This window comes from Ciona intestinalis, chromosome 8, assembly GCF_000224145.3.
Source record: "Ciona intestinalis chromosome 8, KH, whole genome shotgun sequence".
NCBI lineage: Eukaryota > Metazoa > Chordata > Ascidiacea > Phlebobranchia > Cionidae > Ciona > Ciona intestinalis.
The window spans coordinates 4,686,311-4,704,911 of NC_020173.2; the positions used below are offsets into that span (position 1 = coordinate 4,686,311).

At 32.9% G+C, this 18,601-nt stretch overlaps 1 protein-coding gene, 1 long non-coding RNA gene and 1 other non-coding gene across 10 annotated transcripts in view; 2 read left to right on the forward strand and 1 right to left on the reverse strand.

Annotated features, from left to right (window-relative positions):
- Window positions 1-6,385, forward strand: part of LOC100179855 — a 13,072-nt gene extending 6,687 nt beyond the window's left edge. For 2 of the 7 annotated variants that reach the window (XR_001974853.2, XR_001974855.2), the window contains 13 exons: window positions 22-179; window positions 640-791; window positions 1,269-1,364; window positions 1,701-1,736; window positions 2,052-2,177; window positions 2,372-2,499; window positions 2,844-2,929; window positions 3,124-3,213; window positions 3,648-3,772; window positions 4,090-4,244; window positions 4,532-4,621; window positions 4,915-5,051; window positions 5,343-6,385. This is a non-coding gene — a transcript (ATP-binding cassette sub-family G member 2). The remainder of the gene's footprint in view (window positions 1-21; window positions 180-639; window positions 792-1,268; window positions 1,365-1,700; window positions 1,737-2,051; window positions 2,178-2,371; window positions 2,500-2,843; window positions 2,930-3,123; window positions 3,214-3,647; window positions 3,773-4,089; window positions 4,245-4,531; window positions 4,622-4,914; window positions 5,052-5,342) is intronic. The other 5 variants (XR_003396115.1, XR_003396117.1, XR_003396116.1 and 2 more) reach the window with 3 other exon arrangements.
- On the reverse strand, window positions 6,213-7,157 carry LOC104265916. Its single transcript, XR_717348.3, has 2 exons — window positions 6,792-7,157; window positions 6,213-6,692 (listed from the first exon to the last, which is right to left on the reverse strand). It is a non-coding gene; the product is annotated as an uncharacterized LOC104265916 (long non-coding RNA).
- Window positions 7,158-10,323: 3,166 nt separating this feature from the next.
- Window positions 10,324-18,601, forward strand: part of LOC100180568 (ATP-binding cassette sub-family G member 2) — a 9,482-nt gene continuing 1,204 nt past the window's right edge. The window contains exons 1-16 of one of the 2 annotated variants that reach the window (XM_002125385.3): window positions 10,324-10,464; window positions 10,875-11,077; window positions 11,416-11,475; window positions 11,927-12,041; window positions 13,007-13,159; window positions 13,494-13,651; window positions 14,033-14,184; window positions 14,566-14,655; window positions 14,912-15,016; window positions 15,453-15,577; window positions 15,890-15,975; window positions 16,242-16,331; window positions 16,662-16,786; window positions 17,096-17,250; window positions 17,642-17,731; window positions 17,972-18,039. In XM_002125385.3, the coding sequence (XP_002125421.1) occupies window positions 10,878-11,077; window positions 11,416-11,475; window positions 11,927-12,041; window positions 13,007-13,159; window positions 13,494-13,651; window positions 14,033-14,184; window positions 14,566-14,655; window positions 14,912-15,016; window positions 15,453-15,577; window positions 15,890-15,975; window positions 16,242-16,331; window positions 16,662-16,786; window positions 17,096-17,250; window positions 17,642-17,731; window positions 17,972-18,039 (1,772 nt within the window). In that variant the 5' untranslated portion in view covers window positions 10,324-10,464; window positions 10,875-10,877. Of the gene's footprint in view, window positions 10,465-10,664; window positions 10,683-10,874; window positions 11,078-11,415; window positions 11,476-11,926; window positions 12,042-13,006; window positions 13,160-13,493; window positions 13,652-14,032; window positions 14,185-14,565; window positions 14,656-14,911; window positions 15,017-15,452; window positions 15,578-15,889; window positions 15,976-16,241; window positions 16,332-16,661; window positions 16,787-17,095; window positions 17,251-17,641; window positions 17,732-17,971; window positions 18,040-18,601 lie in introns of those variants that run through there. The other variant, XM_026835627.1, reaches the window with a different exon arrangement.

An 18,601-nucleotide genomic window follows, 5' to 3' on the forward strand; every position in this document is an offset into this window, starting at 1 on the left:
ATGATAAAGTTTGGTTTCTAGATCGAAAACGAGATGATCCGAAGAGTATCGGGAGGAGAGAAGAAGAGAGCATCGATTGGGATGGAGCTCATCACTGCTCCAACTGTTCTCTTCCTAGATGAACCAACCACAGGGTTGGATGCTTCCACTGCTAATGCCGTCATGTTTCTACTGAAAAGGTTATTATCTCGTTTTTATTTTTATTTAAATATGCAAAAGTTTCTGGATCTTCAAACTTATTTTTTATAAATATACAGCGGTCTTGAGAGATTAACATTATTGCTAACAATATCTAGTAGACTATATCAAAAATTATGATGAGCTTAATTTGGCCTATGGGTCATATTCTGTAAGAGTATAGTATGATGGGGTAAGACGGGACACTTTTACCACATAATATCCAATCGTGTTGTAAACAATTAACAACGGGTGATGAAAGTCGCGAGGACAAGAATTTACAATTCCTGGAATGTTCTTTGTTCACTACTAAATGGGACGAGAAAATAGAGTAAAAAGGTGTCCCATCTTTCCCCACCCCACTATATATTATATATTTGTTGTGTGCTTAGTATATACTCCTATTGCCAAAGGCTACACATGACATGAGTGAAACCACTAACATTATTTATATTTGTGTAGACTTGGAAACAAAGGCCGAACCATCATTCTGTCAATCCACCAACCAAGATATAGTATATTTCGACAGTTTGATACTTTGACGCTCTTATCACTTGGCAGACTTATATACCATGGGCCTAATGATAAAGTACTTCCACATTTTGATGCACTTGGTATGTCTAAATATGTTCTTATATATGTAAATATTGGTAAATCAATAATTTATATTTAGAAATGTTTTTTGCTGGTATTTGTTTGCATTAGGTTTCAGGGAATTTTAAATTTGTAAAGAAAAATGTATAACCTACTGAACACATGAATGTGTTGTGTTCCCCTTTTTAGAGAAACTTTATTATTTGAATAATATTTTTCCAATGTATTAACATACATAACATGAAAGATTATACTATAGTATGTGTAGTGTAGTACAATCTATACATTTTGTATCACAGTACCGCTGAATTTCGTTAAGACTTTAATTTAACTCCTGATAGCAATATTTGACATTTTCGTAACCACAACGTTACAATAAAAGCAACCAAAACCATTCATTATTTTCATCACAAACCATAGTTTATCAAAAAGTGCAAATTTTCTCCAATTTACAAAATGTAATCACTTATCGCGCAAACTAACAACATTCTTGGCAGGTTACCATTGTGAGGAACACAACAATCCCGCCGATTTTTTCCTCGATGTTATAAATGGAGATTCCACAGCTTTATCTAACAATATTGAGTCTACTGGTAAGCTAAGAATATTTTTTGTCCTGGTTTATATATCTTTTTTTTACATTTTATGTTCATTTTAATTTATATATATATATATATGTATATATTTAGTTGCTTTGCAAGTGCCAGATAAAATGGTGCAAATTATTGGTTGTTTGAATTCTAACCTTCAAAGAAATCCTGTGCTCTAATATTTTTGACTGCTTTGAAAATGTTCGTAACCAGAACTAACCTATATATGTCAGGAACACATAACACATAACACATGACACTCATATCATATGGAAATGACATATATACCAATGTGTTACCCCATTTTTGCATATTTGCTTCCTAACCTGTTTCACACAGCTGCTAATCCTGCTCAATCTAAAGCTTTAGATTCTGGTGAGCCCAGATCGTATTGGCACGTTTTTTACTTTCCATGTTTGCTGTGTTGTGCCGTGTTTTATTGTGTTATCACCTTTAATACACCCGTTTTGTTGGTGTTTCTGGCACAATATACTGTGTCTTCCATTTTGCAGTGTGCATTTTTTTATGTGCATGTTTTTGGTGTATATTATACTTTAACAGAATTTAAAGTAAAAACTAACCACAAAACACAATTATGAATTTTTCTAGTTTTCAATATTTGTTAGTACAGTAATACAACAAAATTGCTTTTAAAAATATTTTTTATAATAACCAACACAAAATTTCCAGACATTGAAGAAATGACAGACGAGACGAGCAAAAGCATGGCTGAACAATTATCGGAAAAGTTTGCAACTTCTGAAATATACAACGACACCAAAGTAGAATTGGACGAAATATTTACCAAGTTTCAAGGTTTTAAAACAATCACATTTTTACATTTAAAATGTTTGTGTTTTTTATTCAAAGTACTTATAAAATTTTAAAATATATAACATTGAACCTATATAGACCATTCACAATTATATTATTTTAAATTTTAATCAATTTTTTTAAAAAATATTTCTATATATTTATATTGTAAAAAATGTGGTTATAAATTTTTGCAGGAGCAAAGAAAAAAGTAGCATTCGAAGGAACAAGCCAATATGCAACACCATTTTATTACCAGTTCGCTATTCTTTCACAAAGAGCAGCAAAAAATGTGATTCGTAATCCCCTTGCTTCTGTTGGTAATGTAAGTACATCTGTTGTTAGTCTATGTTGTTGTTATATAATCTGTTGTATGAATAACACATTTGTGGTTGATTAGGTGGAGTTGAGATGGGTTGCTATTTTTTTCATAGCAATGCTTGAATAAATTTAACTTATTTACCTTCGCGTGATGAGCAGCAGGTGTTCTGTTTTATACACCTCGTGCTTGCTTTTGAGTTACCACTCATGTAACTTTGTGGATGATTATTTTTAGGGATTTATTTTAAATTTGGTCTTTATGTCTGACTGATAATTTGTGCAACCCATTAGTAACACTACTACATTGCTGTCAATTTTCAAGTTATTAACATTATGTTTATGTTGCAGTTGGTTCTTAACTTGATAGTTGGTGTGGTGTTTGGATTACTGTATTACCAAGTAGACGATACACCAGACACTGGCACACAAAACAGGTATTTTAATTATTAAAACACCTTTGTAAGACTACATTTAATAGCATTGAGTATAAAAAACTCTTCAATTCTTGTTTTTTAATAAGTTTTATTTGATCCATTAAATTCAGGGGGCAAGGCTAGCTAGACGTGCATTCTTACGCAACAAATCTAACCCATTAGTTCTAAAGTTTACTGATTATAATTTGAAACAGGTTTGGAGTTCTCTTTTTCATTACAACCAATTTATTATTCGGATGCATTAGCGCTATCGAGGTGTTTGTCAAAGAAAAAGATATTTTTGTGTAAGTACCTTGTGACAATTTTCCAATTTTGATCTTTTACTTAAAAAATTTGCCTGATGACTTATCATATTGCAAGTTGTTTCATAATTCTTGGATTTTAAATCACAGTGGCTTTACCTTTTATAAAACTGTAGGAAATGTTACGTTGTTAACTGGCAAAATTACTGTTGTGAAAAAAATGTTAGTTTACTACCAAAGCCCACGATTCTGCAATCAAAAAACTTCACAGTTTTTTTCAAGTAAACATTTCTACACAACGAAATTTTAATAAATTGTTACATGCGATGCTAAAATCTTTGTAGCACGGAATTTCAAAGCAGTATCCACAATGGCACAGTAGTCAACTAATTTTGTTCAGTAGAAAAATATTCCACAAAAAAACTAATTTGGTAAGTGGAAAAAACACATGAAAAACTAACACTACTTTCCACCAGGCATGAGTATGTGTCGGGTTATTATCGGGTGATCGCGTATTTCCTCTCCAAACTTGTGGCTGATTTGATTCCAATGCGCACGATTGCCCCGATCATTTTTTGCTCAGTAACTTACTGGATGGTTGGTAAGTTATTTCACACATCATGTGTTTGAATAATGAATGAAAGTAACTTGCTTAATCCTTGTGTGGTCGGAAAACGATAATCTTATTACACAAATGTTCTGTTTCATACACAACTTCCCAGCTTACGAGGAATTCTTTTTCTGTTTGGCTGTCAATTTGGAAAACCTATTAGTGACCAGTGGGTTTGGGCGGTTGGTGTTAAGTATCTGGCCCAAAGACACGCACCCACAATTGTAGCTCCTAACTTAAATTTTTTTTAGTTTTTAAGATATTAATTTTCACACAAAATGAAACTAAACCCTAACTCCCCACCCCAGGTTTAAAAGCTGACCCTGGATCATTCTTCACATTCTTACTGATGGTTCTACTCACTGGCTATGCTGCTGTATCAATTGCTCTCTTTTTCTCGGCCACTTTCAACAGCTTTGCCGTGGCGAGCATCTTTATTTCTCTCACTTTCGTTTTCTCAATTGTAAGTTCAAAATGTTTTTGGTATTTTTCCAATTTTTTAGATTTTTTTACTTGTATACAACAGTATTTGTTACCAAAATACAGTAGCTAGTAGGAGTAGCTATGGAACAACTTTTTTGAAATTTTGAATTAATACAGTGTATTAAAGACTTTGTTTGATTTTTAAGCATTTCCAGATTATTTTCCACATTTGGCCAAGTCTTACTTAATACATTTAAAAAAGTTTCAAACGCCTGTAATGCTTGAAATTATCATTTCCCCCCAGAATACCCATTTATATTTTTCCAGTTGTTCGCTGGTTTGCTGGTTAACGTTGACACAATTCTACCATGGCTGGCGTGGATCAAATATCTCAGTGTTGCGCAATATGCTTTCTCGGTGAGTTGACTTTGCATAATATTTAATATTAGGCAACACTTTTTTCAATGTTAAAGCAAAGAGAAATTATGTATAAAACATTCGTATGATGAATACTTCATATCAGTCATATCGTCTTTTATATTTTAACCAGGATAATAACTGAAATGTGTTTCAATACTGGTAGTCTGGTATTTTTTAGGCTACAATTTCTTTTCAAATGGTGTAAAAAATAATGATAATAAAAAGTTGCCAACCAATGCTCCGCACATTTACAAAAAATATAAAATTTAATTCTCTCCCTTTTAACCCAGGGTTTGTGTGTGAATGAGTTCCGTAATTCCCTCTTCATATCTTGTGCACCACGTAACTCAACCAGGCTACCCGCATCTGCTTTACAAGAAGCTGGGTCATTTGGTTTAGATATCTCAACACAGGGAAATTTGACATGGTTTGTTTATCTTTTTGGATATTTTAAGGCTTGTCACTGCTACCACGTGGTCGTAGGTGTTTTTGGACAACACACTTAACGACAACTGCTCCAACCCAGTGGTCACTAATAGCTAGGCCAAATTGTCAGCCTTACAAAAAATTGAAACACAGTTAACTGTAAAGTTACATACGTGGTAACTGGTAAGCGGCACGAGGTGTATGAAACAGAACACCCTTGTTATAATGTCTGCGTTGCCCTGACATGGGAAGTTAATCAAGTTACATTTAAATCAACTAACTATCCATACAGTTACTCAATAACTGGAGAAGAATTTCTGTCATCAAGACTTGGAATTGGAAGCGTGGATTCTGCAGGTGTTGTCACAATAGCAGATTGGGACCAGTGGGTAAACGTGGTCGCTCTCTCATGTATTACAGTAGGAATGCTCACACTTACATACATACAACTTACGCGCACTAAAACTATGACTTAATCACACTTATGGTAGAATAAGGCGTGTATGACTAATGTTTTTCTACTGGAACTAATGTTGTAATATTAATATTTAAATGCAAGCAAAGACGAAGTAGGGTGTATAGCTGTTTTTTTATTTTTTTTTGGCTTGCTGTAATTTACGCAAAGCCGCTGTCGTTGCCTCTGTGTAGAATATACGCAAACTCTTTTTCTCAAGCCAATGTTGGGTATAGTAGGTTGGGGTAAGATGGGACATACGTTCTCTTTTCTTCTCCCATTAGGTAGTAAACAAAGAATATTAACATAAATATATAACCGCATCATCACGACTCTAAAAAAGTGTTGTTGACTGTTCAAAAAAATAATGGATTAAAAGTGCTTACAGAATTCCATCTTACCCCACGTAATATATATCTATTTCATCTTCTTTATGCAACTTACTTTTCTTCATTGTGGATCTACCATTTTTCACTTTAAGCCAAAATACGTTAGATTTCTGTCCAAGCCGTTCATACCACACAAGGCTTAATACGAGTACGAACCGCCTTTATCTATTTCTGACAAATTTCAAAGCAATAAATTATAATATTTATTACTTGCACTTCCCGTCCACGGCTCATTAGCTTATCACTACGCCTCTATTCTGTTGCAATCTGTTTCAGAGAACTATTTCTTCTGTTAAAAACGTCGATACTTTTTCCTTCAGTATTTTTGTATTCCAATCCTATTACAAAATACTAACAATGTACGACAGCAAAGGAGAAGCTATTATTAACATTACACTTGGCAGTTTAATTTGTTGCTGGAAATATCGAACATATTAATGTTACTCATTGTTTATTGTTTCTGATATGAAAATACATTTTCTTGTTGTTTCATTTGCAATTCGATGCATTTTTTTATAATTGAATGATTTTTTTTCATTTCCACGTAGCAGGCCAACTTCAGAAGTTATAACATGGGTGTCTTATTTCGTTCTGCCCGCTTACGAGTTGTCAGGTGCGATTTCTTTAGTTGAATATTTTTCTTTCTGTGGCTGATAACGGTTGAAGCAATTCCAGTTAGTTGTCTTGTGCAAAAGAAGCAGCACTAGAGACATGTAACGAGTGGATACGGTTGAACCACATCCATTCCGGAAATAAATCCAAGTTTTAAATGATACTTCTTTTCGATACGAAGGACTCTCTATGTAAAAACGTTGGTTTTACTGAGCAAAATAAAATAGTTTTAAATCGCATAAATTAAAAACTAAGCCTAAAAAATTGTTTAAGACTGCTGGTATACCTGATCAAAAAACTGATCCCAAACCAAAAGTCTCGCGGTTCAGTCTACATTGCAGTGAACTTTCTCGTTTTGAGTCTAAATGAACTCGTAAATTCGTGACCTTCGTTTTATAAATCTGGCCCAGTTAACATTCGTTCTCTCCTATTAAACTATTGGCGGACATAAAAGGCGATAAACACCAGACGTAGGTCGCGTGAACTCTTCACAATTTGACCTGAACCAAAAGTAAGACGGGTTCGTGGTCATTACACACGAGCAGGTACAACCCGCAACCGCAAACTTGGCCTGGCTCCGCCGATGCTGAAAACGACAGGTACCGGTTTTGTTTGTTCTAATATATGAACAGCGTATATGTTTACATCAACACGACAGCCTATATATGTATGGTACGGTTGTGTAATGTAAAATTTGGGATGAAAAATTATCGTATCAAAATATTGGCTGTCATGTTTGCATTGAAACTGATCAAAAAGATTGATATACTCACATAGAATTTACACTTTTTTAATAAACTAAAGCATGCAAAACCTTTCACATTTTCACTTCATGCCTTTTCAACGCATTACTACAATACAGATTCCACACATCTGACGCCACGAATGAACTCCGTTCTCTGCGACCTGGAAATCCGACTCCAGTGTTTATTTTCCACCGGAAAAGCCCCTGTGACGTCACACACTCTCTCTCTTGCAGCCGAACTGAGGACCTCATGAACTCGCAGTGAGTTCACCGCCCACAGTCGAGTTCATGTAGACTTGAAACGGTCGATTTCAATCAGACGAAATGAACCAGTGCAAAGTTACTTAATTCACGGCTTGCCCTTCTATCTACTGTCGGTAGGAATTTCCATGGTTTATTGAAATCAAAGGTAAGTTCAACAAAAAATATTTTTTCTTTGGGAACTTTACATCAATAGCGCAAAGATATTTGTTTAGGTTAAGAAATATTTTTTTATAAAAAATATTTTTCCTTTTTTAATAAAAGGTGGACATTATTTATTGCATAAAAAAAATTATTTGCCTTAAATTTTTTTCGGGTAAAAAACGGCGCGAGAGCATGTGGTGACGTATATCCGCTCTGCTGATTTGAACTGGTTGTTTACGTATCGATCAACGTGTATAACTGAACTCGTGTTAGGTTCATGTGAACTCATTGGTGCGGTGACCCTGTCAGTCGAGGAGAATCCTCAAAATTCGAGTTCACAAGAAATTTTCGAGTTCACCGTGTTAGAATAAACACATCGGAACCCAAACAACTGTCTGTTTACGCAAACCAAAGCAGCTTTTTTCACTTGCTCGCCACCGCAACGTTCTCTCGAGTCGGCCAAGATAAGGAATAAACAGGAACCTTGCCCATCCCAGTTTTGGCAGAGGTAGCATCACGATTTAGACAAAAATTCGGGTTTGCTGTTCACGTTTTAATACAAAATATCGGGAAATCTAAACAAACACAAACAAAACGGCATGCTCTTGCGCGGCCTGAGGAATCTCTTTTCTACCCATAAACGTGAATATTTTATTCACGTTCATTCGTCATCAGATCCGTTTCGATAAAACCGGACGTGGAAAAAATTGCGGCAACGTTTTATCCGATTGGTTGATACAGTTATATATTTTATTGACGCTACGTTGCATATCAAATTGGAACATTTGATTCTGAGTAGTTTACGATGAACTCCATTTTGTTTTTAAACTTTTCACAAGCCGTTGTTATAACTCGGGTATAATGTGTGCGTACATATATTGTAGGGTGGTGTAAAATGAGTTTTCACTCACTTTCCTCGTCCCATTTGGTACTAAACAACGAATTCTGTAGCCTCGCGACGCAGAAAGAGTATACAACGTGCGGTGTATAATTTATAAGGTAACAGTTGGTATATATGGTGGAAGAACACACAGCTGCAAATTGAGAAATGTATATTTATATTCTCAATCGCTCAAAATATACTAACAGTTTGTATATAAATCAACGCCAACAGCACTTTTAAAATAATTATTTCCAAATGCACTTAAAATTCAATCCAAAAACGCTGTTCAAGGTGCAGTAATAATAGAAGCAGTCTCGCCTACATTAAATTGTTATTTCAATTAAAGCATTAAATTGCAGTCGCGGTATTTCGCATTGTAATTTTCAAATATTTTTAAATGATACGTAATTGCCTTTTCATATTAACTGCGTATTTCCCGCAATTAATTGTTTTCTGTGGTTACACGCAAATTAGAACATAATTACAAAACAAACTCCGTTCCTATATTCAAATTTTATATTCAAATTTGTGGTCTAAAATCGTGCAATCGTAGGTTATAAGCTGCTTTCGAAAAATGTTCGCTATCAATTCTCGGAAAAATCTCACGTCTCGATTTATCTTTTCAATCAAACGTGTCCTTACCCAAATTCGGATACAATGCCGTAAAGGCAAAGGTATAGCCACTGTACTTTTATTAGTGCTTAGAAAAAGTATCTTATTTTATTGGCATTTCAAAATTATTAATAATAATAAACCAATTTCAGTTGCCATGCAAATTTCGAAAAATAAATTGCAACTTTTATATTTTATAATCCCACAAAAATGCTGCGTTATTAAAAATACAAAAATTCTGTCTAATCAGCAAAGAATTTGACCTACTAAGTTCATTCAATCGAATGTGACGCTGCTATGTCTGACAAACCACTTAAGAATCTCATGGTTATGAACTCGGCAGGGCAAGTGACCTGACGGGTATTCCCCGGTAGCGATAACGAGTGAGAGTTCGCTTAACCTTTTGTTGAGTCTCCGAACTCGCGGAGAGTTTACACTAGAATAGGAAAGAACGCATTAATTTGTCTCTGTTTTAAATGCAGGTTTTACTCAGCGGTTAGGTTTATGAGAACTACTAAATTGACGAAACAAATTTTCGTACAAAAAAAGTTTTTCGTTTTGAGCAACTGATCCGCGTATTATCTCGGATAAGCTGGTAATATACACTATTTCGACCAGATAAACTATTCGATTTGCAGGACGGCGGAAATTTACCAAGAAGTAATTGCTTAGACTTGTCTGACAGGAATTAGCGGTTTACGGTTTTGTAAAAAAAATTGGCAAGATTTTATTTTGCACGGAAAAATACTTTGATTGCGCGAATATTTTTAAGAAATAATGATTTTTCATGGCTTTAAAGGATTTTGTAAACAATCATTAAAAATTACTAAAACATGTTGTTTGCTTTAGTTTTGGCGTGATGGACATTGTACATTGTTGCTTGGTACATACGTGCTTCGTGTCACACATATGTTTATATATTTTCCCCGTTGCGGCATGTTACGGACGTTGGTTAAGGCCTGAAAAATGTTTTGTTTATTTTGAGTGGAATACAACTCGTGCTGTTGTGGCCGATGAACATTTAGCTTAAAAACGAAAAATGTTCCAAATTTAACCCAGATTTCGCAACGAAGTTAATTACACCGCTCTGCTTGCCCGGGGCAATAGATTTAAATATAATGATTGATATTTTTGGCCTTCGTTAAGGTACTTGAAAAAATGGTTTGTTTTGGTGTGAAGTCGCAACACCATGGCCGACTTCCGACATTCCATTGGGTTCAGTTTATAAGAAGCAGATTCGCGACGGGCTGATCATTTATGAAGTTAATGGATCAACTGATAAAAGATTTCAGGAAGATTACGAGACTTTAAAAGGTACGAAGTTCACTTTCATTAAAACGTTAGGCTTTTACTACTCTTTTGTATTATACCGCTGTGAAATACTTGTTTTATTAGAGTTTTTAACGACATCAGTTTAGCGAACTTAAAAGCATAACATGTGTAACGTTTATTAAAACAATAAATATTTAAACCCATGAAGTTAAAATATACCCACTAAGCAAGATACGTGGTAACTCGTAAGCTAGCACCAGGTATATAAAATAGAACACCCGTCGTGTTGTAGCAACTGTCGTTTTCCGGCCACGCGAGGATAAAGCAAGTTACGTTCATTCAGTTATATCTTTTATTAAAACAATAAATATTTAAACCTTTAAAGTTGAAAAATGCGGATAAATTGTTGAAAATATTAAAGACTTTTTTATTAAATCTGTGTTTTTTTGCAGACCATGCTTGAAAGGCAGAGAAACGGTGGAGTGAAAAACGAAGCTTATGAAGATTCAGATTCATGTCGAGTTACTATAGATACAATGCAGAAACAAGAAATTAGAGGCCCTGTCTTAAGTTTCCATGATATTTCATACAATGTGGATACTGGTAGGGGTGTTGGTGGAAATAAAGGACAGAAAAATATTTTGAATAATTTGAGGTAATTTGCATATTTGTATGATAGGTGTCAATCATTTTGATTGACACATGTGTTTGTATGTCTTTGAGTACAAAAATAATTTGATAGCAGGCTCATTATTAGAAACATATAAAATATATTAATTAGGTAATTAAATAAATATGCTTTAACTAAAACAATATGATTATCTTATAGTAGGAAAATATTATATTTATTATTTATAGTAGCAAAACATTTTGTTTTGTAATTAATTAAATCTAATCTTAACATAAAATAATTGTTTAACTTTTTAATTCCGCCATTTATTGTTTTGATATAACTATTAACTGGTAAATCTTATAACATTTAATTTCCAACAGTGGAGTAATGAAACCTGGTCTTAATGCAATATTGGGACCCACTGGCAGCGGCAAGACTACGTGAGTTAATTTATAAATATTTATTAATATTTATCAGCTTTAAATAACTTTTAATTAAAATTTTGACTAGGAATTATTAGTCGGGTTCTATTAGTATTATTAAAAAATATCAATTCAAAAATATTTTCAATAAATTAAATCTAAAAATCTGAAAAAAACACGAAAAGCAAAATTAACAATTTTATTTTATTAAAAAATATAAAGAGAAAACCAAGATAAAAAAATATAATTTTATCCAATTAAATATGGCAAATTTAAGACAAAATCGTGTAAAATGTGAGAAAACAATATTAATACTTATATGTTCATGTAATAAATTCAACCAATCAAAAAGCAAACTGTTGACCTGAATTATCAGATTATGGTTTTCTCTTCATATTTCCAAAATACAGCTGTGTTTTCAAAATAGAGGTAATATAAACTTGTGGTTTCCAAACACGTTGTTTAACAGGCTGTTAGACGTGTTGGCTGGAAGAAAAAATCAGACTGGATTAACAGGTTCTGTACTTTTGAATAACCAAACTCTGCCTTCCAATTTCAAGTGCTTAAGTGGATATGTAATACAGGTGCGCTGAATTGCTGGCTTAATTATGCACTGCTATAAATACTCTGTATTGCAGTTGCACTTGAAATTTAATTAAATTTTACAAACAATCGAGTTCATTGTAATGCATTGCTACAAGACATACTAATGATCTAAATTCATTTTGTATTTTTTGGTAATTTTATTAAAACGAGTATATTTTGTATTTTTTTTATTGTTAGCACTAACTCTGTTAAAAATTGCACAGTTCCTACAGTGTGGCACTCTATAAAATTCTGTCCCAACTTGCCCCATTACAATAAAAATATCCCCAAAATATTTTTGCCCCTTATAGAAAAATTAACATTTACACTTAGTTTTTTTATTTTTTATTAAACCTATGCTTTTAAAATCTTTTCTTTTATAAACATCAATTTTCAAATTAATTAAACTATTCCAAATAATTATTCCAAAATAAAATCGTACCGTCATTCCTGACAACATAACAGCTTTGAGTGACAGACTAATTGTAGATTACATAGCTAATTGTTAGTGTGTGCACTTATCTGCATACCGCTGATATTGGATCTGTGTATAATTGGATTTTGATTTGAAAAACAATCTGTCAGTCATGCTAACACGAACAATATATACCTAAGGAAAACTTTACCTGAAGGATCAGTAATATTTGATAACATATCATATAGTAGGGTGGAGAGAGACGGGAAACTTTAGCACATGATATCCAAATACCTTGACCTGTTTTAAACAATAAATAACGGTCTATAGGAGTCATAAGAATACAGTTTTATAATTCTTTGTTCTTTGTTTATTACCAAATGGGACAAGAAAATAGAATGAAATAGTGTCCCATATTTCCCCATTCTTTTATAGCACGACCTGGCTATTAAATTATAAACTATATACATCCGTTGTCGAAAGCATTCCTACCAATATGCAAATTATGATACAGTTTCTTTGCCATGTAACTTATAACATGTTTTTTAGAATGATATTGTGACGCCAACATTGACAGTTCGTGAAAATCTTTGGTTTTCTGCTCATCTTCGTTTACCACAAACAGTTTCAAACCAATCAAAGCAAGAAAGAATTGATCAAATATTAGTTGATCTTAACCTAACATCATGTGCTGATACTAAGGTATATGTTGTTTTGTAGTTCAAAAAAAGCTTTTTTGACTTGACATTATATTTTCCTGCTTATTCTATAAGAATGAGGTCCTATGGCATGGCACCACAGAACCTATCATTTAGGCCAGAATTTGTTTAATGAACAAATTTTTTTAATAAAAAAAAATACATATTAAAACATTAATAAAACAATATTAACAAAATAAAATTTGAAAAATACATTCTACAGTAATAAAATAATAAAAAATAATGAAGTCTTGATGAGCCGAACGAAAACGTTATCAAGTTTTTTTCTTTTGTTTTTGTTATAAAAAAAACTAAAAAAAAAATTTTTGGGTTTTCAGATCGGGAACGAGATGATCCGAGGAGTATCGGGAGGAGAGAAGAAGAGAGCATCGATTGGGATGGAGCTCATCACTGCTCCAACTGTTCTCTTCCTGGATGAACCAACCACAGGGTTGGATGCTTCCACTGCTAATGCCGTCATGTTTCTACTGAAACAGTACGTGGAGGTTGTTTTGTAAATAGATAGTGAGAATCCTCAGCTTGCTTTGTGTATTAGTGTCTTTGTACCATCTTACTATTGTAGGCGTATGTGTTCTAGTGCAAGATACTTAACGACAATTGCTCCAACCTAGTGATCACTAATGGGGTGTCCAAAATTATCAGCCAAACATAATACAAAAAAAACCATCACACACAAAGTTACATACATGGTGACTAGTAAGCTGGCACAAATGGAAGAACACCTGTGTTTTAATGACTATTGTTTTGGGGCCATGGTGGGATAAAGCAAATTACACTTTACTTTTTACCTATTTACTATTACTAACATAAACTTGCCAAGTTACAAGTAACAGCTTATCTAATACTTTGTTCACAGATTAAGCCAAAAAGGTTGCACCGTCATATTTTCAATCCATCAACCTCGTTACAGCATATTTAAACATTTTGACACTCTTACATTGCTTGGGGAGGGACATATGGTTTACCAAGGACCTAAACAACAAGTCCTGCCTTACTTTGAAAGCATTGGTGAGAGACTTTTCTGATTTCTACTTTTTCTATTCTTTTGAGATTTCTATTCTCTATGGGTGAGGTCGTATATGATCCATGTCATGGGACTTGGGATTTAGGTCCGAGATATCTGTTTGCACAGTTGTATGGTTTCTACATATGCAAATATAAAACAGATGTTGAAAACATTGCAGTATTTCATCATATGAGTTACTTCACTGATCTCAATCTTTAAAATTGTGCACTTTCTACCTATATTACAGTCAATACTAAATGTTAGATGTAAATTTATGTTTTTTAGCATATATTTTTTAGAAAAACTCTTTTGATTCAAAAAGTTTTTTTGTTAGAATTTTGGAATGTTTTTTCTGTGATAATTAACTGTTAAGATTTTGACAGGTTACACTCGTGAAGAACATAACAATCCAGCAGACTTTTTACTTGATGTTATAAACAGTGATTCCCCTACATTTAAAAGTAATGGGAATGGTAAGTAAAATTCAAATCGCGTGGGCGGGAAACTACACTCATTATAACACGGCTGTTCTGTTTCATACACCTCGTGCCAGCTTACAAGTTACCACGTATTTGACTTTGTGGGTGATTATTTTGGGAGATTTTTTCCTTTTTTTAGTGCTATGCCTAAATTACTGTGTTTTGAAATAACTTCATATACCTGTTTTGTGTGAGCTAGCATGTTGCTTACTTTTTAAAGTTTTTTATATATATTTTTTTTAAATTCCAGGTAGCAATGTAAAATCAGAAGGTCGAAAATCCTCATTATCCGAACACCTTTCCTCACTTTATAAAGAGTCAATTCAACAAGATTCTTACATTAAAGAGAAAGATGGTGAGTTTTCTCTACTATCTAAGAAAAACCTGAATAACTAAGGTAACAACACCTTAAAATGGGTAAAGTCTTAAAAATGGTATCCTATAGTTAAGAGATGCCTGTATTTAAAAAACTAAAGGGTGTGACACTTTACATAAAATATTTGACTCTATCAATGCTGATCCGTTTTTTTGTAAGTTTTTCAACCACTGCCTAAGCTTGTGACTTGTTTGTAGATAAGCTTGTAGGATATTTGTAGATAATAACAATATAAGTTTTATTTGTATCCTCGATTACGGTAGCAAAGATTTAGAACTATTTTAAACGAAAAAAAAGATAGCAACAAAACAACAGCTGTTAGACACACTTACAGCTAAAATCATATTTACATTTAATTGGAAGAAAATAAGCAATTTTATAGATATGATGTAAAATGACAAACACTTCTTTCCAGTGTCTGAAATGAAAAGCACAGTAAATGATACTGAATACACCACATCTACTATGTACCAGTTCATGAAATTGTTTCAAAGAGAACTAGTTGGTTTGTTTCGAAGTCCAGCTGCTATTATTGCAAATGTAAGCGTGAATTTTTAACACTTTTTTCTTTGAATGTGTTTATATATATCACGGGTTTGGGACTTGATGCTGCAACCATAGGTTGTTTGTTTTTGGGCATTGCTTTGCTTTACCCAGTTGATCAATAATGGGCTGTTCAAATTGTTGATCAGGTAGAAATAAAAGCAATCACCCACAAAGTTACATGCATGCTAACTCGTCAGTGAGTCAAACAGATGAAATTTATTGCCAACACTAAAAATGAAAGAAAATAGCAAACATCAGATTATATTATGTTTATTTAATATAAATCCAGACCCATTTTATTTACAGGTAACAATCAACATATTATCGGGACTTATTTTCGGAATTCTTTATTTTAACATTGGTATGTCACAAACAATAGGAGTTCAAAACAGGTAATATTCTTCAACATTTGATACTTGCAATCAATGTTTGTGAACTAATTCAAGTATAAAAATATAAAGTCTGCAGTGGTCTTTATAGGAAGTATGAAAAAGCGTGTTTTCATTGTCTTTATGTTATTATACAAAGTGTGCAGTAGTCTTTAATATTGTTTCTTTTTGTTACTTTTAAAGATTGTTTTTTTTTTAAAACATAATACAAAGCTATAACTCTTGGCATGCCATATATTAATCTCAACCCTTAATTTGTCTTATGTTAGGTTTGGTGTCTTGTACTTCATGTTGACGAAGGCAATGTTTGACAACACAGCAATTGCTGATTTATTTATTAAGGAAAGATCGTTGTTTGTGTAAGTAAATATAGTTATGTTATTAATATTAATGAATTCTGTACACTGAGCAATGAAATCCTTATTTACTTTATAAAAAAGGAAACACTGTTTTTAATTTAAATAAGTTTTTAGAAAATTTCAAAACAACATTTTAAATATTTTTGCAGCCACGCTTTTTATTGAATTTTCTTTCATTCGTATGTGTTCTGTATTGTTTTTAGCATGTTGTAATGACTGTGGCTGTTCTGTTAATTCCAATCTCTTGCACTTTTAATTTAACATGACCTGTGTACTATGTCATTGTAATTAAGGAGATAAATAATTAATTATGTTTTAAATTCTGTTTAGCCATGAATACATATCAGGATACTATCGAGTGATCTCATATTTTCTTGCAAAGCTTCTGGCAGTTGTTATACCTCTAAACACAATTGGTGTATTACTTACCTCTGTCATTGCATACTGGATGGTTGGTAAGTTAGCTGGTTTTTATTGAGGTAAACTTTTGAGCCGCATTGTGATGTATATTAAATCCATACCTTACACAACAGAGAAATTTTTAATTGAAAGTTATTGATCAATTTGAATGAAGTTAAGCAAAGTTTAAGACCTATTCCCAGCATATATATAACACTGTGGGTAATTGTTTTTTTATGTTTTTACTGATATCTTCTAATTAGGATTTAATGAATTGAGCTATTGACAGGTGCTGTTGTCATCTTACAACTTATTTTTTTCACAATGTACAACTGGTTGAAACTAATAAATATTTATGTTTGCAGGTTTAAAAGCTGATGTTTCATCCTTTTTCATTTTCTTCTTATTTTGCCTTTTGATTTCTCTATCTGCCGCTTCTATTGTTTTGTTTTATTCTGCATCATTCTCAAATAGCTCAGTTGCATCATTGGTGACCACACTCACTTTCGTTTTCTCGCTGGTTGGTACTAAAACTAGAATAAAATATGTATTTATATTGATATATTTGTTCTTGGGCAAGAAACTTTTACTCCAACCCAGTGGTTGTTATTGGTTATCCCCTGTTAAGCGAGCATAAGGTGTATAAGAGAGAACATCCTATTATAAAGACTGTTGTAAAAGAAATATCTATTTATGTTATATGTGATATAATGATGCTTTAACTACCTACACTTGATTAGCGGTATAGTGGTCAGGGTGGTGAATGAAAATGAACACCCATGGTATAATGGTTGTCTCGACTTGCCAGGGCAGATTATCAAGTTACATTCATTCATCCTAAACTACTTTTAATTTTACTACTTCCAAGCATAAATTGCATTAAATATTATACTCTAACAATTTTTTTTTAGCTTTTTAACAGTCTTACAATAAATGTTGGCTCAATGTTCAAATGGGTTTCTTGGATTAAATATCTAAGCATCTCACATTACTCATTTACAGTAAGTTTTTATTTAAAATGTTACTTTTTGTTCAGTCTGTTTGGTTAAGTAGTGTGAAAAATGACACCTGTTCAATAACGGCTGTCATCCACGAGAAAATAAATAAGTTACATTCACCCAATTAGTGTTTATTAACTAGATCCCAAGCTCTCAGCATAAACTTCTATAGTATTATTTCTTGGATAGTTAGACTTTTTATTAAGTTTTACCTTCTATAATTAGTTACCTGTTTTTATAAAGGGTGCTGCAATCAATGAATTTTCTGGTTTAAATTTCCAAGCAAAATGTTTTCCACCAAACTCTACATGGTAAGCTACTATAAATATCTCACTTATAATACAGAGTCGTTTTCCAGCCACGCGACAATAAAGTAAGTTAAGTTTATTTATTCAACACATCTGTATCTATATGTTGTCAGGGTTGGGGTATTCCACAATGTAATTAATGCGTATTCTTAAATTATGAATAAACGAATAAATGTAACTTACTTTATTCTCTCCTGGCCAGAAAACGACAGTCTTTATCACACGGGTTTAACACCTCGTGCCACCTTATGAGTTACCATGTATGTTACTTTGTGGGTGAATATTTTTTGGGGAATTTTTTTATGTATGGCTTATAATTTAGATAACCCATTAGTGACCACGATGCATTATGTAAATGAGACTGTTAGCACAGCGTTTAGTTCACAAACCTTATAACCAGGTGGAGTGGTGTGTATCATTGTGTGTCATACTACCAAGTGAATGACCAAATTGGAAATTATTGGTACAGAAAATAAGCATTTATAAAAGAACTATATACAACGTTTAAAGGAAACCTGTGTTACAACTCTAAAGTTGTTTTGCCAAAGATATTTCTTTTTCTCGT